The sequence below is a fragment of the Oncorhynchus keta genome, chromosome 17 (genome assembly GCF_023373465.1).
Source record: "Oncorhynchus keta strain PuntledgeMale-10-30-2019 chromosome 17, Oket_V2, whole genome shotgun sequence".
Lineage (NCBI taxonomy): Eukaryota > Metazoa > Chordata > Actinopteri > Salmoniformes > Salmonidae > Oncorhynchus > Oncorhynchus keta.
Genome location: NC_068437.1, coordinates 36412556 through 36435465, shown reverse-complemented (window position 1 = coordinate 36435465; position 22910 = coordinate 36412556). Strand labels below are relative to the sequence as shown.

The 22910-nt window shown below is 42.3% G+C and overlaps 1 protein-coding gene across 1 annotated transcript in view; it reads left to right on the top strand.

The window, feature by feature from the left end:
- Positions 1–9542, top strand: part of LOC118395782 (guanine nucleotide-binding protein G(i) subunit alpha-1) — a 67403-nt gene extending 57861 nt beyond the window's left edge. The window contains exons 7-9 of the mRNA XM_035789706.2: positions 3604–3757; positions 4012–4203; positions 8498–9542. Of these exons, the coding sequence (XP_035645599.1) occupies positions 3604–3757; positions 4012–4202 (345 nt within the window). The 3' untranslated portion in view covers position 4203; positions 8498–9542. The remainder of the gene's footprint in view (positions 1–3603; positions 3758–4011; positions 4204–8497) is intronic.
- Positions 9543–22910: the final 13368 nt, after the last annotated feature.

Below are 22910 nucleotides of genomic sequence, written 5' to 3'. Positions count from 1 at the left end.
TATTGCGCAAGGTTAAATTGATTTCCTCAGATTTTTGTCCTCTGACGTCCTTGGGTAGGCAGAGGGAGTCTGGAAGGGCATCAAGGAATCTTTGTGTTGTCTGCGAATTTATAGCACGACTTTTGATGCTCCTTGGTTGGGGTCTGAGCAGATTATTTGTTGCAATTGCAAACCTAATAAAATGGTGGTCCGATAGTCCAAGATTATGAGGAAAAACATTAAAATCCACAACATTTATTCCATGGGACAAAACTAGGTCCAGAGTATGACTGTGACAGTGAGTAGGTCCAGAGACATGTTGGACAAAACCCACTGAGTCGATGTTGGCTCCGAAAGCCTTTTGGAGTGGGTCTGTGGACTTTTCCATGTGAATATTAAAGTCACCAAAAATTTGAATATTATCTGCTATGACTACAAGGTTCGATAGGAATTCAGGGAACTCAATGAGGAACGCTGTATATGGCCCAGGAGGCCTGTAAACAGTAGCTATAAAAAGTGATTGCGTAGGCTGCATAGATTTCATGACTAGAAGCTCAAAAGACAAAAACGTCTTTTTTTTTGTAAATTGAAATTTGCGATCATAAATGTTAGCAACACCTCCGCCTTTGCGGGATGCACGGTGGATATGGTCACTAGTGTAACCAGGAGGTGAGGCCTCATTTAACACGGTAAATTCATCAGGCTTAAGCCATGTTTGTCAGGCCAATCACATCAAGATTATGATCCGTGATTAGTTCATCGACTATAATTGCCTTTGAAGTAAGGGATCTAACATTAAGTAGCCCTATTTTGAGAGGTATTACGATCTCTTTCAAAAATGACAATAATAATTGAAATCTTTATCCTAGTGAAATTGCTAAGGCGAACACCTCCTGTTTAGTTTTGCCCAACCCAGGTCGAGGCACAGACACTGTCTCAATGGGGATAGCTGAGCTGACTACACTGACTGTGCTAGTGGCAGACTCCACTAAGCTGGCAGGCTGGCTAACAGGCAATGACTAGGGTTTTCAATTTGTCAGAGCTAATGGTGGGAAGCTTCGGCGTCTCAGACCCCGTAACGGGAGGAGTAGAGACAAGAGAAGGCTCGGACTCAGGCTCCGACTCGCTGCTTAATGGGGAAAACCGGTTGAAAGTTTCTGTAGGCTGAATGAGCTACACCGGTTGAGCATTCCTACAGCATTTCCCTCCAGAAACCATGAGAAAGTTTTCCGGCTGCGGGGACCGTGTGAGGGGATTTATACTAACGTTACCATCTGTACTTACTGGTGGCACAGATACTGTTTCATCCTTTCCTACACTGAAATTACCCTTGCCTAACGATTGCGTCTGAAGCTGGGCTTGCAACACAGCTATCTTCACCATAAGGCGATCGTTCTCCTGTATATTATGAGTACAGACTGCAATTAGAAGGCATCATGTTAATGTTACTTCTTAGCTTCAGCTGTTGGAGGTCCTGACGAACCACGTCCAGATAAAGCGTCCGGAGTGAAAAAGTTGATTGAAAAAAAGTTGAGTGAGGGGAAAAAATATAAACGGTAATTAAAAAGTAAAAACCGTAAAGTTGTCAGGTAGCAAAGTAAGGTTGGCAACAAAACGCACAGCAACACGTAAACAAGTCTGCAAGTTGTGACAAGTCAGTTAACTAACTGTTCCCCCGGTATGCTGTCGTTATAAATAAGAATTTGTTCTTAACTGACTTGTCTAGTTAATTAAGTAAAGGTGAAATAAAAAATAAAATAACTGTAAAGTAATCTCCTAATTTATTGCACAAATTGACTGCATGTATTATCTTAAACTAACTAAAAATGTATTAATAAACTTCAATGAAATTGTTTTGAAGAAGAAAAATATATATAATCAAAATACCCAGGTATATGGTATACATTGCTTTTAAGTATTCATCCCCTTGGCATTTTAGCTATTTTGTTGCAGTTTTTTATTTGGATTTCATATGATGGACATACCCAAAATAGTCCAAATTGGTGAAGTGAAATTTAAAAAATAACTTGTTTAAAAAAATAAATAAAAAATACAAACGGGAAAGTGTTGCGTGGGTATGTATTCACCCTCTTAGCTATGAAGCCCCTAAATGAAATCTGGTGCAATCAATTCAGAAGTCACATAATTAGTCAGATTGCACACAGATGGACTTAATTTAAGTGTCACATGATCTACACCTGTTCTGAAAGGCCCCAGAGTCAGCAACACCAAAGCAAGGGGCACCACCAAGCAAGTGACACCATGAAGACCAAGGAGCTCACCAAAGAGGTCAGGGACAAAGTTGTGGAGAAGTGCAGATCAGGGTTGGGTTATAAAAAAATATCAGAAACTTTGAACATCCCACGGAGCACCATTAAATCCATTATTAAAAAGTGGAAAGAATGTGGCACCACAACAAACCTGCCAAGAGACGGCAGCCCACCAAAACTCACAGACCAGGGAAGGAGGGCATTAATCAGAGAGGCAACAAAGAGGCCAAAGATAACCCTGAAGGAGCTGCAAAGCTCCACAGTGGAAATTGGAGTATCTGTCCAGAAGACCACTTTAAACCGTACACTCCACAGAGCTGGGCTTTACGGAAGAGTGGCTGTGTTTGGTGTTTTCCGAAAGGCATGTTGGAGACTCCCCAAACATATGGAAGAAGGTACTCTGGTCAGATGAGACAAATTGAGCTTTTTGGCCATCAAGGAAAACACTGTCTGGCTCAAACCCAACACCTCTCATCACCCCGAGAACACCATCCCCACGGTGAAGCATGATGTTGGCAGCATCATGTTGTTGGGGATGTTTTTCATCGGTAGGGACTGGGAAACTGGTCAGAATTGAAGGAATGATGGATTGCGCTAAATACAGGGAAATTCTTGAGGTAACCTGTTTCAATCTTTCAGAGATTTGAGACTGGGACGGAGGTTCACCTTCCAGCAGGACAATGACCCTAAACATACTGCTAAAGCAACATTCGAGTGGTTTAAGGAGAAACATTTAAACGTCTTGGAATGGCCTGGTCAAAGCCCAGACCTCAATCTAATTGAGAATCTGTGCTATGACTTAAAGATTGCTGTACACTAGTGGAACCCAGCCAACTTGAAGGAGCTGGAGAAGTTTTGCCTTGAAGAATGGGCAAAAATCCCAGTGGCTAGATGTGCCAAGCTTATAAAGACATACCCCAAGAGACTTGCAGCTGTAATTGCTGCAAAAGGTGTCTCTACAAAGTATTGACTGTGGGGGGGTGAATAGTTATGCATGCTCAAGTTTTCTGTTTATTTTTTGTCTTATTTCTTGCTGGTTTCACCCAAAAATATTTAGCATCTTCAAAGTGGTTGGCATGTTGTGTAAATCAAACAATATAGACCCCCCAATAAATCAATTCTAATTCCAGGTTGTAAGGAAATAAAACAGGAAAAATGCCAAGGGGGGTGAATACTTTCGCAAGCCACTGTATACGGTACACCATCCAAGCCTAGACTAGCCTGCCTGGTCCCAGATCTGTTTGTGCTGTCTTGCCAATACAATGGTCATTTTCCCGGCAAGTCGGTTCAAACAGATCTGGGATCACTGAACATGTAACTAAAAGCATTGTGTGGTTGTCCTTCTGTCCCTCAGAACCGGATGCATGAGAGCATGAAGCTGTTTGACTCCATCTGCAACAACAAGTGGTTCACAGACACCTCCATTATCCTCTTCCTCAACAAGAAGGATCTGTTCGAGGAGAAGATCAAGAAGAGTCCTCTCACTATCTGTTACCCGGAGTACGCAGGTAAGAGACACACACACACCATCTGTTACCCTATCTACAAATCATCTTGAATTCCAAATTCTGGTGAATCAGAAGTCTTGCTCGGGTCAATCGACTCGAACACATAGCGCGTTCCAAGTTGTCTTAATTGCAGTCACGTTGTGCAGATTATTAGATCTTGCAACACCTGGAAAAGTGTTTAACATCTCAGGAACTCCTAATGGTTAAGGAAAAACAGACAGCACATCCCTCTCTCCTTGCCCCGTCTCTCCCAGGTTCCAACACGTACGAGGAGGCGGCGGCCTACATCCAGTGTCAGTTTGAGGACCTGAACAAGAGGAAGGACACCAAGGAGATCTACACCCACTTCACCTGTGCCACCGACACCAAGAATGTGCAGTTTGTCTTCGATGCAGTCACCGATGTCATCATCAAGAACAACCTGAAGGACTGTGGCCTCTTCTAGGGTAGGCAAAACATAATTATTAACTGGTTGTTTCGGCCCTGAATGCTGATTGGCTGAAAGCCATATATCAGACCGTATACCACGGGTATGACAAAATATTTATTTTTACTGCTCTACTTACTTTGGTAACCAGTTTTTAATAGCAGTAAGGCATTTATAACATTCGCGACGTGATAACTTAGCGTGTATAACGTAATGTTATAAATACTCTGTTCATAAAAGGCAATTCATTACGTGCAGTAATAACAGAAAAGTTGTAATAAAGGTCCCGAACAGTCAATATGTTTTTCATTATATATTTTTTATTTATTTTTATTTTTTCTCCGGAACACTCGGATGTAGACCTGGTCCCCTGGGATCACCGGATGGGGAACCTCTCGTCTTGATTCAGGTTTTCACCTTCTTTCCGTGATGTTTAAAAACTCAGAGACTTATGGCCTCGGTATGGTGTGATCATAGAACAATCTTATTTCTATCTCTCATCACACAACAGAATGACATTCCAGCTGAAGCTGGAGACTTCCTTCACTTCAGCTGTGCTGCTTTTAGTTTCTCCACTTTCTCCTTCTGGTTCCCAAGAGAGTGATGGCACAAGACTTGCAAAGCAATGAGAAATACAAAACATAAGTATTAACCTCTCTAGGGTACATGGAATGGTAGCGTCCCACCTCATCAAACTACAGGGCGCCAAATTCAAAACAACAGAAATCCCATAATTAAAATTCCTCAAACATACATGTATTTTACACCATTTTAAAGATACACTTGTTGTAAATCCAGCCACAGTGTCCGATTTCAAAAAGGCTTTACGACGAAAGCAAACCAAACGATTGTTAGGTCAGAGCCAAGTCACAGAAAAACAGTCATTTTTCCAGCCAAAGAGAGGAGTCACAAAAAGCAGAAATAGAGAGAAAATTAATCACTTTATTTTTATTTTACCTTTATTTAACCAGGCAAGTCAGTTAACACATTCTTATTTTCAATGACGGCCTGGGAACAGTGGGTTAACTGCCTGTTCAGGGGCAGAACGACAGATTTGTACCTTGTCAGCTCGGGGGTTTGAACTCGCAACCTTCCGGTTACTAGTCCAACGCTCTAACCACTAGGCTACGCTGCCGCCCCTAACCGTTGATGATCTTCATCAGATGACACTCATGTATGTTACACAATACATGTATGTTTTGTTCAGTAAAGTTCATATTTATATCCAAAAATCTTTACATTGGCGCGTTATGTTCAGTAATTCCAAAACATCCGGGGATTTTGCAGAGAGCCACCTCAATTTACAATTCATTTATAAAGCAGTAACCACAGATTTATTTTCTTGTCTGAGTAGTCCTCTATTAATTAATTTATAAAGTATTACAAGCCGAGCTGGTTCATGAAGTAACTCCCTTTCCAGCCTTGGCACACACTCTATACAGGTTTCATCCTTACGTCTCACACATAATAACTCTTCTTTATGTTAATGATTTAGCCACCATTATTTTTTTGCCTTGCACAAATTGTAGTTTGGTTTCACATTAGGGCATAGAAACATGCCATATCAATGGTACAAAAATAAATAGACATGCCCACTCCCCAGACAGGTGCATGTCCAATGGTGTCATCTAATGACCTAGACACACACACACAGAGTGCACTTATCCTGCTGACTACTACAAAGTGTCTAATGGGCACATATGTACTGGAACATTTCCAGTAATGGGTGAGAAAAAAATACAATGTATTCCATTTAGAATTCAGGCTGTAACAACACATTGTTGTACTTTTTACCCCCTTTTTCTCCCCAATTTCGTGTTATCCAATAGATAGTCTTGTCCCATCGCTGTAAATCCCGTACAGACTAGGGAGAGGCAAAGGTTGAAAGCCATAAGTCCTCCAAAACACGACCCTGCCAAGCCGCACTGCTTCTTGACACCCCGCTCGCTTAACCCGGAAGCTAGCCGCACCAATTTCTCAGAGGATACACAGTACACTGGCGACCGAAGTCTGCATGCACTGCGCCCGCCATCGCTAGAGTGCGATGGGACAAGGACAACCTGGCTGGCCAAACCCTCCCCTAATTCAGACAACACTGAGCCGATTGTGCAACGAATCATGAGTCTTCCGGTCGTGGCCGGCTGCGACACAGCCTGGGATCAAACCCGGGTCTGTAGTAATGCATCTAGCACTGCGATGCAGTGCCTTAGACCGCTGCACCATGAATACTTTTAGGATTCCACTTTCATCTGTGTCAGGTGTTTGCTAGTTACTGGCTAGCTAGGTCTTCAGCCTGCATGGAACAAAAGCGGGGAAGGGTTTCTCAAAACTGTGTGTGTGTGTGTGTGTGTGTGTGTGTGTGTGTGTGTGTGTGTGTGTGTGTGTGTGTGTGTGTGTGTGTGTGTGTGTGTGTGTGTGTGTGTGTGTGTGTGTGTGTGTGTGTGTGTGTGTGTGTGTGTGTGTGTGTGTGTGTGTGTGTGTGTGTGTGTTTTATACCTTTTATTTAACTAGGCAAGTCAGTTAAGAACACATTCTTATTTTCAATGACGGCCGAGGAACGGTGGGTTAACTGCCTTGTTCAGGGGCAGAACGACAGATTTTCGCCTTGTCAGCTCGGGGGATCCAATCTTGTAACCTTACAGTTAACTAGTCCAACAAAATAATGACCTGCCTCTCTCTCGTTTCACTCCACATGGAGACTGCCTGTTACGCGAATGCATTAAGCCAGGGTAAGTTGCTAGCTAGGATTAAATTTATCTTATAAAAAACAATCAATCGATCACTAGTTAACGACACATGGTTGATGATATTACTAGATATTATCTAGCGTGCCCTGAGTTGCATATATTCTGACTGAGCATACAAGTATCTGACTGAGCGGTGGTAGACGGAAGCAGGCGCGTAAACATTCATTCAACTGCACTTTAGTGCGTTTTGCCAGCAGCTCTTCGTTGTGCGTCAAGCATTGCGATGTTTATGACTTAAAGCCTATCAACTCCCGAGATGAGGCTGGTGTAACCGAAGTGAAATGGCTAGCTAGTTAGCGCGCGCTAATAGCATTTCAAACGTCACTCGCTCTGAGCCTTGGGGTGGTTGTTTCCCTTACTCTGCATGGGTAATGCTGCTTCGATGGTGGCTGTCGTTGTGTTGCTGGTTTGAGCTCAGGGAGGAGCGAGGAGGGGGACGGAAGCTATACTGTTACACTGGCAATACTAACGTGCCTATAAGAACATCCAATAGTCAAAGGTTAATGAAATACAAATGGTATAGAGGGAAATAGTCCTATAATTCCTATAATAACTACAACTTAAATCTTCTTACCTGGGAATATTGAAGACTCGTGTTAAAAGGAACCACCAGCTTTCATATGTTCTCATGTTCTGAGCAAGGAACTGAAACGTTAGCTTTCTTACATAGCACATATTGCACTTTTACTTTCTTCTCCTTTGTTTTTGCATTATTTAAACCAAATTGAACATGTTTCATTATTTACTTGAGGCTAAATGGATTTTATTGATGTATTATGTTAAGTTAAAATAAGTGTTAATTCAGTATTGTTGTAATTGTCATTATTACAATTTGTTTTTAAATTTATTGACCGATTTGAATCGGTATCGGCTTTTTTGGTCCTCCAATAATCGGTGTCTTAATATTGTCTGACAGTCAATATACTGTATATATGTCATGTACCCTGACTTCACCCTGCAAATTTTCAACTAAAATTGTCCAAGATGAGCTAGCTAGCATGATAAACAGTGCTGACAATTCCATTTGGGCTACCTAGCAAAATGATATAGCCAACATTTTGTCTATATTGATGCTGTTAGAATAACTAAACAGTTGGATAAACAAATCATGTGTTAAACCTTATGTGATGTATGACAGGATTGGATGAAGAATGCAATTGTAATGTTTGTTGCTTTGTGTATCAGCAAATTTGCTTGAAATAATCTCACTGTAATACTGCTCACCATAGGTGTTTTCAAAGAACTGTCAGAGAAGGTGAGCTCTCCACCCACTCAGCCTTTTAGCTCCCCGCCCACTCAGTCTATCTTTTCAGACTTCCTGGTTTTATTGGGGAAAATATTTTGTCACTCAAAAGGCTATTTTACGTGGGAATCGGAGTAACTGTTCGGGACCTTAAGACTTTCTGGAGTCAGGCCTGGACAGATGCTCAATTGCCCAGATACCCAAATAAACCCCCCTCCAAACCTGGTGTGTATGTCTGAAGGGATTGTATCGGCATTATGACAAGGTACCTAGCATATCAGAGGTGTTATCTAAACATTTTGTTTTACCCTCTTTCTGTACAGGCAGTGTGGTGGCCAGAGTGCGCTCAGTGACTTTCTTGGGGACGTCTGTGACTGGAGGGGGGCGGATCATGGACACTTTGTAAAGGACGTCTCTTTTAACCTCTTACCTTATGTTGATCTCTGAAAGGGTTTAAAATGCCTTGTAGAAAACGTTTGTGTAAAATATTTGTACAACTGTCACTAAGGCTGGAGTTTTTCACTGTTTTTAAAATGTTTTTGTTTTAAGAGGTCAAGGTTTTATTTTTTTAATGGGGGGCCTTTGCATTTCGTTTCTTCTTATTCTAGGAGAGGAATGGACACTTTTTTTTCTATTTGTAGGTACTTGTGCCTTTGCATGCCTTAGTTGCAGTGTGTTTGTTTTTGTTAGCTAAATTGTAATAGATGTATTTAGATGTTATAATTAATTACACCACCCTCCGCAAATATTATCTCTATTTGGTTCCAAATATGGTTTCCATGACTGACATCCCAGAATTATTGTATCCATGGAAATGATGGAATAGACCAATTAAGACCAACTTGCTCTCGATAGACCAACTCACTCTTACATACTGAGAGCTGTGTGTGTGTCTTTGTGCATGACTGTGTGTGAGTGCCTTTGCTGCATGACTGTATGCTTGAGTGAGTAGCATGCATGAATGTGTGGATATAAATACAAAGGGACTATTTTTACTTGTCATCCTCTTTCAGTCTTGTTTTCTGGAACATGTACCAAAAAGGCAAATGTATATTTAATGCGACGTCACATGGTTGGTGTGACATTGCGGATGGTAACATTCCTACACCAAATCATTATTTTAAAGAGAAACTTTGAAAAGAGGATGACAACTACAGCCTTGTAGCAGACTAGGGGGACAAAGGGAGGTGAATGGGTGTATTTGCACTGTTATGATGTTGACGATAAGTTTCATAATGGTTTCAGGTTACATATCCCCCTAACCCCCAACCCTTCTGTTTCCATTGGATGGGGACTAATAGTGGACTAATTTCCATTATTTTGCTAATAAAATAAATGCTGTGGTGAAACGACGACATCCTTCAACAATGATGGCCTCAATTTCTTTCTTGTGATGATTTTGGAGTAATATTTGTATTTTTCTGCCACCCTTGACACTACATGCCAACACGCACAAACACTCATGCATACATGTGGTTTTACACGTGCTTATACACCCAAGCATTGTTCACCTGACAAAACAGGTTAAACTCACACTGTCTTGTCCCTTACCTGTGACATCACTCCAGGTATCCATGACAATGGACTGACTGGAGGTTCATCTAATTTGCAATGGACAATACATGTGGTAACTTGAACCAATAAGACATGCATATTAAAGGTTTAAGTAGTAACATGTATTCATGACGTGTATTCACAACTCATTCTAGGTCATGATGGACTGTCTAGACGGGCAGCCCAATTTTGATATTGGTCTTTTGACCAATCTGATCTTTTCACATCACATAACTTTCAAAGCTGATCTGATTGGTCAAAAGACCAATTCGTGAGAGGAAGCATATCAGAATTGGGCTGTCTGTCTAAATGCAGCCGATTGCAGGCTCAGCACACCTCAATCTGTCTGTGTAGTTGAATAGTTGGCTCACAGCACCCTCTAAATCAAATCAAATTGTATTTGTCACATACACCTGGTTAGCAGATGTTAATGTGAGTGGAGTGAAATGCTTGTGCTTCTAGTTCCGACAATGCAGTAATAACCAACAAGTAATCAAGCTAACAATTCCAAAACTACAACCTTATAGACACAAATGTAAGGGGATAAAGAATGTGTACATAGAGATATGAGTGAGTGATGGTACAGAGCGGCATAGGCAAGGTACAGTAGATGGTATTGAGTGCAGTATATACATATGAGATGGGTATGTAAACAAAGTGGCATAGTTAAAGGGGCTAGTGATACATGTATTACATAAAGATGCAGTAGATGATAGAGTACAGTATATGCGTATACATATGAGATGAATAATGTAGGGTATGTAAACATTATATTAGGTAGCATTGTTTAAAGGCTAGTGATATATTTTACATAATTTCCCATCAATTCCCATTATTAAAGTGGCTGGAGTTGAGTCAGTGTGTTGGCAGCAGCCACTCAATGTTAGTGGTGGCTGTTTAACAGTCTGATGGCCTTGAGATAGAAGCTGTTTTTCAGTCTCTCGGTCCCAGCTTTGATGCACCTGTACTGACCTCGCCTTCTGGATGATAGCGGGGTGAACAGGCAGTGGCTCGGGTGGTTGTTGTCCTTGATGATCTTTATGGCCTTCCTGTAACATCGGGTGGTGTAGGTGTCCTGGAGGGCAGGTAGTTTGCCCCCGGTGATGCGTTGTGCAGACCTCACTACCCTCTGGAGAGCCTTACGGTTGTGGGCGGAGCAGTTGCCGTACCAGGCGGTGATACAGCCCGACAGGATGCTCTCAATTGTGCATCTGTAGAAGTTTGTGAGTGCTTTTGGTGACAAGCTGAATTTCTTCAGCCTCCTGAGGTTGAAGAGGCGCTGCTGCGCCTTCTTCACGATGCTGTCTGTGTGGGTGGACCAATTCAGTTTGTCTGTGATGTGTACGCCGAGGAACATAAAACTTACTACCCTCTCCACTACTGTTCCATCAATGTGGATAGGGGGGTGTTCCCTCTGCTGTTTCCTGAAGTCCACAATCATCTCCTTAGTTTTGTTGACGTTGAGTGTGAGGTTATTTTCCTGACACCACACTCCGAGGGCCCTCACCTCCTCCCTGTAGGCCGTCTCGTCGTTGTTGGTAATCAAGCCTACCACTGTTGTGTCGTCCGCAAACTTGATGATTGAGTTGGAGGCGTGCGTGGCCACGCAGTCGTGGGTGAACAGGGAGTACAGGAGAGGGCTCAGAACGCACCCTTGTGGGGCCCCAGTGTTGAGGATCAGCGTGGTGGAAATGTTGTTGCCTACCCTCACCACCTGGGGGCGGCCCGTCAGGAAGTCCAGTACCCAGTTGCACAGGGCGGGGTCGAGACCCAGGTTCTCGAGCTTGGAGGGCACTATGGTGTTAAATGCCGAGCTGTAGTCGATGAACAGCATTCTCACATAGTTATTCCTCTTGTCCAGATGGGTTAGGGCAGTGTGCAGTGTGGTTGAGATTGCATTGTTTGTGGACCTATTTGGGCGGTAAGCAAATTGGAGTGGGTCTAGGGTGTCAGATAGGGTGGAGGTGATATGGTCCTTGACTAATCTCTCAAAGCACTTCATGATGACGGAAGTGAGTGCTACGGGCGGTAGTCGTTTAGCTCAGTTACCTTAGCTTTCTTGGGAACAGGAACAATGGTGGCCCTCTTGAAGCATGTGGGAACAACAGACTGGGATAGGGATTGATTGAATATGTCTGTAAACACACCAGCCAGCTGGTCTGCGCATGCTCTGAGGGCGCGGCTGGGGATGCCGTCTGGGCCTGCAGCCTTGCGAGGGTTGTCACGTTTAAATGTTTTCCTCACGTCGGCTGCAGTGAAGGAGAGTTCGCATGTTTTAGTTGCGGGCAGTGTCAGTGGCACTGTATTGTCCTCAAAGCGGGCAAAAAAGTTATTTAGTCTGCCTGGGAGCAAGACATCCTGGTCCGTGACTGGGCTGGTTTTCTTTTTGTAATCCGTGATTGACTGTAGACCCTGCCACATACCTCTTGTGTCTGAGCCATTGAATTGAGATTCTACTTTGTCTCTATACTGATGCTTAGCTTGTTTGATTGCCTTGCGGAGGGAATAGTTACACTGTTTGTATTCGGTCATGTTTCCGGTCACCTTGCCCTGATTAAAAGCAGTGGTTCTGGTCACGCGAATGCTTCCATCAATCCACGGTTTCTGGTTTGGGGAATGTTTTAATTGTTGCTACGGGAACGACATCTTCAACGCACGTTCTAATGAACTCGCTCACCGAATCAGCGTATTGGTCAATGTTGTTGTCTGATGCAATACGAAACATATCCCAGTCCACGTGATGGAAGCAGTCTTGAAGTGTGGAATCAGATTGGTCGGACCAGCGTTGAACAGACCGCGGGAGCTTCTTGTTTTACAGCTAATGAGTGTGTAATAGTCTTGCTTCTGCCCCAACCCGGGCTTGAATCAGGGACTCTATAAACACAAAGTTTGTCACGTGTGCTGAATACGACAGGTGTAGACTTTACAGTGAAATGCTTACTTAAACGCTCTAACCAATAGTGCAAAAAAGGTATTGGGTGAACAATCTGTAAGTAAAATAAAAACAAAGACAGGCTAAATACAGTAGCGAGACTACATACAGACACCGGTTCGTCAGGCTGATTGAGGTAGTATGTATATGTAGATATGGTTAAAGTGACTATGCATATATGATGAACAGAGAATAGCAGTAGCATAAAGAGGGGGTGGTGGGACACAATGCTGATAGCCCGGTTAGCCAATGTATGGGAGCACTGGTTGGTCGGGCCAATTGAGGTAGTATGTACAGTGGGACAAAAAAGTATTTAGTCAGCCACCAATTGTGCAAGTTCTCCCACATCATAGGTACACTTCAACTATGACAGACAAAATGAGAGAAAAAAATCCAGAAAATCACATTGTAGGATTTTTAATGAATTTATTTGCAAATTATGGTGGAAAATAAGTATTTGGTCACCTACAAACAAGCAAGATTTATGGCTCTCACAGACCTGTAACTTCTTCTTTAAGAGGCTTCTCTGTCCTCCACTCGTTACCTGCATTAATGGCACCTGTTGGTAATACAGACTCAATCAGGGAAATGTTTAAAATGTCAGTGAAGACACCTGCCAGTTGGTCAGCACATGCCCGGAGCACACGTCCTGGTGATCCATCTGGCCCCGCAGCCTTGTGAATGTTGACCTGTTTAATGGTCTTACTCACGTCGGTTATGGAGAGCGTGATCACACAGTCATCCGGGAACAGCTGATTCTCTCATGCATGCCTCAGTGTTGCTTGCCTCGAAGCGAGCATAGAAGTGATTTAGCTCGTCTGGTAGGCTCGTGTGACTGGGCAGCTCCTGGCTGTGCTTCCCTTTGTAGTCTGTAATAGTTTTAAGCCCCGCCACATAAGACGAGCGTCGGAGCCGGTGTAGTATGATTCAATCTTAGCCCTGTATTGATGCTTTGCCTGTTTGATGGTTTGTCGCAGGGCATAGCAGGATTTCTTGTAAGCTTCCGGGTTAGAGTCCCGCAACTTGAAAGCGGCAGCTCTACCCTTTAGCTCAGTGCGAATGTTGCCTGTAATTAATGGCTTCTGGTTGGGGTATGTACATACAATCACTGTGGGGACGACGTCGTCAATGCATTTATTGATGAAGCCAGCGACTGATGTGGTGTACACTTCAGTGCCATCGGAAGAATCCCGGAACATGTTCCAATCTGTGATAGAAAAACAGTCCTGTAGTTTAGCATCCGCTTCATCTGACCACTTTTTTATTGACCGAGTCACTGGTGCTTCCTGCTTTAATTTTTGCTTGTAAGCAGGAATCAGGAGGATAGAGTTGTGGTCGGATTCACCAATTGGAGGGCAAGGGAGAGATTTGTATGTGTCTCTGTGTGTGGAGTACAGGTGATCTAGAATTTTTTTCCCCTCTGGTTGCATATTTAACATGTTGATAGAAATTTGGTAGAACTGATTTGAGTTTCTCTGCATTAAAGTCTCCGGCCACTAGGAGCGCCGCCTCTGGGTGAGTGGTTTCCTGTTTGCTTATTTACTTATACAGCTGACTGAGTGTGGTCTTCGTGCCAGCATCTGCCACAAAAAGAATAGCTGAAAACTCTCTAGGCAAGGTAATGTGGCCTGCAATTTATCCCTCTATACTCTACTTCAGGCAAGCAAAATCTAGAGACTTCCTTAGATTTTGTGCACCAGCAGATTACAAATATGCACATACCCCCTTACCGGAGTGTGCTGTTCTATCTTGCCGGTGCAGCGTATATCCCGCTAGCTGAATATCCATGTCGTCATTCAGCCACGATTCCGTGAAAGATAAGATATTACAGTTTGATGTCACGTCAACTGCTTCCCATGAATGATTATCACTCCACAAAAGCCGTGGCCTTTAAATAACTTCATTAAACACTACAAGCGCACTGCTAACTAGCTAGCCATTTCACACATGCGTACTGCATACTGAACACCTTTACCCGCTTTGAGGATAATACAGTGCCACCAAAGCAGCCCGCTACCAAGGACTGTGGTAGATGTGAGTAAGACATTTAAACATGTTAACCCTCGCAAGGCTGCTGATCCAGACGGCATCCCTAGCCGTGTCCTCAGAGCTTGCGCAGACCAGCTGGCTGGCGTGTTTACGGACATATTTAATCCCTCCCAGTCCCAGTCTGCTGTCCCCACATGCTTCAAGATGGCCACCATTGTTCCTGTACCAAAGAAGGCAAAGATAACTGAACTAAATGACTTTCGCCCCATAGCACTCACTTCTGTCATCATGAAGTGCTTAGGAGACTAGTCACTAGTCAAGGATCACCTTACTTGCCACTTGACCCACTTCAGTTTGCATACCACCCCAAAAAGGTTCACAAACGACGCAATCGCCATCACACTGTCCTATGACATCTGAACAAGAGGAATACATACAGTTGAAGTCTAAGTTTACATACACCTTAGCCAAAGGTTTAATCCTAGTAAAAAGTCCATCTTAGGTCAGTTAGGATCACCACTTTATTTTAAGAATGTGAAATGTCAGAATAATAGTACAGAGAATGAATTATTTCAGCTTTATTTCTTTCATCACATTCCCAGTGGGTCAGAAGTTCACATGCTACCAAATACTAATTGAGTGTACTGCCTTTAAATTGTTTAACTTGGGTCAAACATTTTGGGTAGCCTTCCACAAGCTTCCCGCAATAAGTTGGGTGAATTTTGGCCCATTCCTCCTGACAGCGCTGGTGTAACTGAGTCAGGTTTGTAGGCCTCCTTGCTCGCACACGCTTTTTCAGTTCTGCTCACAAATCTACTATAGGATTGAGGTCAGGGCTTTGCGATGGTCACTCCAATACCTCGACTTTGTTGACCTTAAGCCATTATGCCACAACTTTGGAAGTATGCTTGGGGCCATTGTCCATTTGGATGACCCATTTGCAACCAAGCTTTAACTTCCTGACTGATGTCTTGAGATGTTGCTTCAATATATCCACATAGTTGTCCTCCTTCATGATGCCATCTATTTTGTGAAGTGCACCAGTCCCTCCTGCAGCAAAGCACCCCCACAACATGATGCTGCCACCCCCGTGCTTCACGGTTGGGATGGTGTTCTTCAGCTTGCAAGCCTCCCCCTTTTTCCTCCAAACATAACAATGGTCATTATGGCCAAACAGTTATATTTTTGGTTCATCAGACCAGAGGACATTTGGTTAGAGCGTTTGGCCAGTAAACAAAAGGTTGCTGGATCAAATCCAAAGGTAAAAATCTGTCTGTCTGCCCCTGAACAAGGCACTGTTCCCCAGGCGCCAAAGACGTGGATGTCGATTAAGGCATCCCCCGCCCACAAAAGGCATGGATTTTTTTGGGGTGCATTACGACCACAAAGGGGATGCCAACGTGAAATTCAAGGTATTATCAAGTGCTTGTCATATTGTGAATGAGAGACTACTGTAGTGTGTATAGCTTGCAAAAAAAACAAAGCAGAGCTCATGCCTTTCAAGCGACTTTTTTCAAATCATCATTAGAGTCTCATCATGCAGCCTTAAAATGTATTAAAAATCAAAACATATAGCCCAACGGTTGAAGAACAACTAAAGTTACATTAACTCTAAATTAAGCATATAAGAGTACATATTGTTAACCGCTCAACACAGAATAGCTGCATGTGCGCACTCCCTTAAATCGTTTGGGGAAAAATGTATATTTTATTCAGCTTTGTTCAATTGTATTCTTCATAATATAAAATAATACCACGGAATTATAAGCTAATCTTGTCTGCTAAATAAACTAGTGTAGCCCACAGCCATTTAACATAGCCACATCAGGACCTAACATAAAGACAACTCAGAGTATGCTATTCTTTTCATGCTGAAATAGACTACATTTTCTTGATATCATACTTCTTTAGACCTGTCTAAAATATTTACCGTAATGGATTTATTATGAAGGTGTAGGCTATATTACAGGTATTTATTATACTTCACTATGTGTGAAAGCCAGGAGATGCTAAATGTGTTTATGTTCATTAACGGTCAATTACCGTGAGACCGCAGTTATTGGCTTGACAATCGTGACCGCCACAGCCCTAGTCCCACCTGATCTCACTTCCTCCCACCTGTATTCCATTTTTGAGGTCATGTATTTCCATTGTTAGAACGGTCACTCGACTATCTTGTCAATATAATATATCATCTTTCTTCTCACCAACTGCACCATACAGCCATCACCTGCATTGTGGGAAGCACTATTTGTCAACCAATCATTAGTGTTTTGGTTGACCCACACAAAAGTGTCCAAAGATGTGACTGAAACAGGAACCAACTATGCAGTGATTCTAAAGCTAGCTACAGGGGATACTAATTAAAGTGATATTTGAGACCTCTCTCTAAACTATTAAACTATTAATTGTACACACTTTATGCTTTCCGTTTGAGAGTGTGTGATATGGGGGTATAGAAAAGTTTATTTTGATATTTATAAAGACAACCCGTTATAAACAATAGCAGCTACACTATATATTCAAAAGTATGTGTGACTGAATGGAAGCAAGTCCCCTCAGCAATGATCCAACATCTAGTGGAAAGCCTTCCCAGAAGAGTGGAGGCTGTTATAGTTGCAAACAGGGACCAACTCCATATTAATACCCATGATTTTGGAATGAGATGTTCTTCGAGCAGGTGTCCATGTATGTTGACACTGCCCTGTTGATCTGAGCCTTGCTGTTGGAAAACCACTACATTGTCGGACTTTCGACTGTCGGAGATGCACCTTCCCCGACTTCACTCGCCGACTTTGGTCTACAGTTGACTTCGTTAACCTTACTGCTCAAACACACCCGTTGACTTTTGTGCTTTTTTCCCAGGTCCATCAACCCGACCCAGAATTCCACAGGAGCCCACACAACCAGGGAATCCCTGGAGCAATGGCTGCTCTTGCCCAGCAGCCTAAACAAGCACCTGTACCTGCCTGTTGCAGAGGTGAGTGGCCCGTCTTTATGCCTTGGTACAGATTGTTATGTTTGATTAGATTTTATTTGGATCTCTTTTAGTCCCCATTTGGAATAATCTTTCAAGAGTCCTTAAACATTAAAATACAATTTATAATACACACACATTTTCACAAAAAACACACTATTACAAACATACATAATATACTAACATAATGACCTAATAAATACTCAATCTAAAAAATATTGATTCTTCATCTACTATAGTCCCAGAACATTTCTATGTATTATATTTAAATGGTTTTAAAATAATGTTAAATTTATATATTGAAAGGTTTCTGGTTTGCTCAGTTAATTTATTCCATTTCTTTATTGCTCTAAATCAAAATGTTATTTTGCCTATTTCTCTTTTCTGTCTGGATAACGCATAGATGGTGGACAATCTATTCTTAGTATTTACGTAATGTCTGTCTCTTACCAACTGAATACCGTTGTGAATAGAACTTGGCCTTTTTAAATTATGTATATTATGAAAAAAATAAGCATTTTTTTTCAATTATCTTGTCGATTGATGACCAACCAAGAACATTGAGCATGACTGCAACAGAAGAACCATATCTCCACCTTAAAACAATCCTTGCTGCTTTGTTCTGTGTATTCTGCAGCCTAACTTCACTTGATGATGCATCTCCACAGACCACAGAACAGTAGTTCACCTGACTCTCAATTAATGCTTGTGTTATTTGCTTAAGAATTTTTCCTGGTAAATATTTAGCTATCCTTCTGATTATGCATGCCTTATTAAGATTTGTTTTTACATAGATTAGTTATTTGAGACAACCATGATAAGCAGTTGTCTAGCTGCACTCCCAATAGTTTGGTTTCTGCCACTTCTTCAATTTGTACTCCTCCCATACTTAATTGTATCCCCTTTTCCTAGTGGAACAGATCAACATAACTTTGGTTTTCTTGGTGTTTAAAACAAGTTTGTTCTGGTAAACCCACTCCCTGATATTCTCCAAATCTCCTTGTAAAGCTTGCTGTAGCTGTTGAACCGATTGTCTTGCTGCATAAATTGTAGTATCTTCTGCAAATATAGTAGCTTGAGTTTCAGCTAAGGCATAGGGAAAGTCATTGGTATATCTTAAATGAAGGAGTGGCCCAAGGCAGCTGCCCTGCGGTATTCCACAGTTTAACACTAGGGGTAGAAAATGAACCATTGATATAGGTGAACTGTTTTCAGTTGGATATGACTGTACCCAATTCAAAGTTATTTCATGATCCACTAAATCAAATACTGGACTGAAATCTAAAAATAGTACACCCACAAACTTGCCATTATCCATAGCATTGAGCCACTGGTCCGTCATGTCAACCAATGCAGTTGAAGTGGGAATGTTTTTTGCAATAAGCATGCTGATTGGCTGTAATCAAATAATTATGTTCCATGTACTCCCATATTTGTCTACTCACAATACCCTCCAATATCTTACTGAGTGTAGGGTGAAAACTAATTGATCGACTATTGGCAGGAGTAATGCGTTCTTTGCTGTCTTTCGGAATAGGACACAGTTTTGCATTCTTCCATACATTTGCAAACATCCCCTTTTCCAGTGTCCAACTAAATATGTATCTCAGTGAAACTGCAATCTGGGGAGCAGCACAGCGAAGCAAAAAAATTGTCCATAAGACCCTAACCTGTAGATTTACTATCAGGTAATGACTTCAATAGGTTTAACACCTCCTCCAAAATAGCTTTTTTGGAAGAATGTATGTTTACATTGTTGCTCAGTAAATAAATTTTCTTTGTAAATTAAATCTGCAAAATGATTGGCAATATCAACTTGTTTTGTTACTATTCTCCCATCAACCTCCACACTAGATGGGCATGATGAGATAGATGTACCAAGTAAGCCCTTAACTGTGTTCCATACCTTTTTAGATTTTTTTTTACAATCAATAAAAGCATTGTTGTAAAATAACTTTTTTTCTTTTGATTAAATTTAACAGCATAATTACGTAATGTTCTATAATTCTGTTCATCAATTTCTAATTTTGACTTGGCTGCTAAGACTTTTGCCATATTTCTTTGAGAAAAAGCCTCACCCAGTTCATCATCAATCCATGGAGATAGACGAGCACCAACTGTACTCTTTCTTATAGAGGCATGATGGTCCATTACCTCAGTGGGCAAATCAATAAAACATTCTGTAGTGTGATTTAGTTCATCCTCTAGATAAATCAGCATCCCAGGGTACAGCAGCCAAATAATTTAGAAATAGCTCATGGTTAAATGTTTTAAAATGTATCTTGACCACAATCCTAGGGGGTGTCTTTGGAACCTTGGTGTTCATGGTTATGGTCACAATATCATGGTCTGATGAGGGAAGCAAAGAGAGTAACATTCCCATTGTCTGTCGGTCTGTCTTTTGCAGATTCTTCTTCCTGGAAGGTGGCAGACATCCCTACTGCCTGAGCAACAGGAGTTGGTGAGCCGGGCCCTGTTTCAGAGGGACAGTTCTGGAAACATCGAGTTCATTCTGAGACCAACCAAGAACTGCCACTAACCTCACCTGCCCCCTTCTTTGCAACATGTTTTTCTTGTGGATGCCCCAACACATGTGGCAATTGAAGCTGTTATGCTCCAGTGCCAAGGCCACCTGTTCTCAGATTGTGGGCTGTATAAGATCGTGTGGAGGAATCTGGACATTGAGAAGTGGTATTACATGGCCACAGAGTGCCTTGAATGCAGTCAGTGTTAGAGGGAAGGGAAGGGTGGTTTCTGAATGTGTTAAATCAACTGCCTCCAGGTTGTCACCTGTAGTTTGCACCAATCTTTACCTCCCGGCAAGTTTATCCTTATCTGGTCCAGATGGCGATGAACTAAGTATCTAGAGGGAAGAAGGGGAAGAGAGAGGATCCATGGTCCGTAGACCATGCCTCGTAGCATTACTACCTCAAAATTGAACAGGAAAACAAGAAGAGCAATAAAGACTTTCATTGCATCTTTACCCATCTAAAGGTTAGACTTTTTCAAACCAGACTTGACCAACCACAGACAGTAACCAACCATATATCCAATCAGATTAAACCACAACCAAGTTCCCTCAAAGAGGGGTCAAACCAGACTGTGATAAGTAGCGTAGGTGTGTGTACTGCTTGTATGAATTTGGGATGTTTTTGTTGTTTTACTTGAACCTTTATTTAACTTTATTGGCTTGACATAGTTTCCGGTCACAACTTGTAGACTTCTTTACGTGCTGCAGTGCGGTTTGTTGCTAACCTTACTTTGCTACCTGCCAACTTTGTTTTTTTACTTTTTAATTACCGTTTTATATTTTTCCCTCACTTGACTTTTTTCATTCAACTTTTTCACCCCGGACGGGGTTCGTCAGGACCTCCACCAGCCGCAGCTAAGTAGTAGCATTAACATTATGCCTTCTAATTGCAGTTTCTGTGCTCATAATATACAGGAGAACGATCACCTTATAGCGATGATAGCTTTGCTGCAAACCCAGCTTCAGACGCAATCGTTAGGCAAGGGTAATTTAAGTGTAGGAAGGGATGAAACAGCGTCTGTGCCACCAATATGTACAGATAGTAGTATAAATCCCCTCGCACAGTCCCCGCAGCAAGACAATTTTCTCATGGCTTTTGGAAGGAAATGCTGTAGGAATTCTCAGCCGGTGTCGCTCATTCAGCCGACAGAAATTTACGACCGGTTCTCCCCATTAAGCAACGGTCAGAGGCCGATTCTTCTCTGGTCTCTAATCCTCCCATTACGAGGTCTGAGACACCGAAGCATCCCACCATTAGCTCTGACAAATTGAAAACCAACCATAGTCATTGGCGACTCCATTACCCGCAGTATTAGAGTTAAAACAAATCATCCAGCGATCATACACTGTTTACCATGGGGCAGGGGTAAAGACGTTAAGGCTCATCTGAAGACGGTGCTGGCTAAAGCTAAAAATGGCGAGTATAGGGATATTGTTATCCACGGCGGCACCAACGATGTTACAGACTGACTACGCAGTGAAATCTATGTTATTAAATTATTGAGTCAAGGAGGGTCTGCGTTGCCAAGGGCTAAAATAGAATCAGTTCCATTTCTGACGCAGATCTTGCTGCAAGTCCTGCCTCTCCCATCTCCTCATTGGTTTATAGAAGCAGGTACCCACGTGCCATCTCCTCATTGGTTATAACCACGTGGGTGACTGAAAGACGAATGAGGTCAGTGGCGGTAAATGCCCCTAATTTATGAAAGTTGCCAACCGCAACATAAAGTCAAGAGAAGAAAAGGCGTGGAAGGAAGAGAGATGACTAGAAAATATTCAGTTGGTCGTTTAATGTGTGGATTAATTGGCGGAGTAGAGGACCTTGTGCTTTTCAGGTAAAATAACTCAATGTTTATATCCCAGGACAAATTAGCTAGCAACAGCAAGCTAGCTAGCTAAATTGCCATACATGTTTAATGCTTTTCGACCTGTCCCCAAATTAATGTCATTGGTTCAGAGGTTGTTTTGATATTTTTAACCTATGTGTCATGATCGCGTTTGGTGTGGGGGGGGGGGGCAAAATGTATGCACGATAGCGCTTGGGTTCCGTAGGATGAAACAGTCAGTGGTCACCAAGCGCAACATGGCTTCAGCGTGTAAATCAGCTAGACAGATGTGTAGGCATCAAGTAATTGGCGCCCTCTCAGTTAGGGGGAGTGATGAGTTCTACAGCAGTCTCACAACTCAATCGCTGGTTGAAAACTGCTTTCTGCCCCTCCCAAAAGATATAATTTGTAGATAATTGTTAATTGACCCTCTTTTGGGATTCACTCACAAACCGGACCAGGCCTGCTGATGAGTACCTGGAGGGGTGCTCTCATCTTATCTACGAACATAGACAGGGCTCTAAATCCCCAAGCTCCACAATGAGAGAGGGTGCAGGCCAGGCAGCAGGCTGTTTGCCAGTCTGCCAGCTTAGGGGAGTCTGCCACTAGCACAGTCAGTGTCGTCAGCTCAGCTATCCCCATTGAGACGGTCTGTGCCTCAATCTAGGTTGGGTAAAACTAAACATGGCGGTGTTCGCTTTAGCAATCTCACTGGAATAAAGACCTCTTCAATTCCTGTCATTATTGAAAGAGATCATGATACCTCACATCTCAAAATAGGGCTACTTATTGTTAGATCCCTCACTTCCAAGGCAATGATAGTCAATGAACTGATCATAATCTTGATGTGATTGGCCTGACTGAAACATGGCTTAAGCCTGAAGAATTTACTGTGTTAAATGAGGCCTCACCTCCTGGTTACAATAGT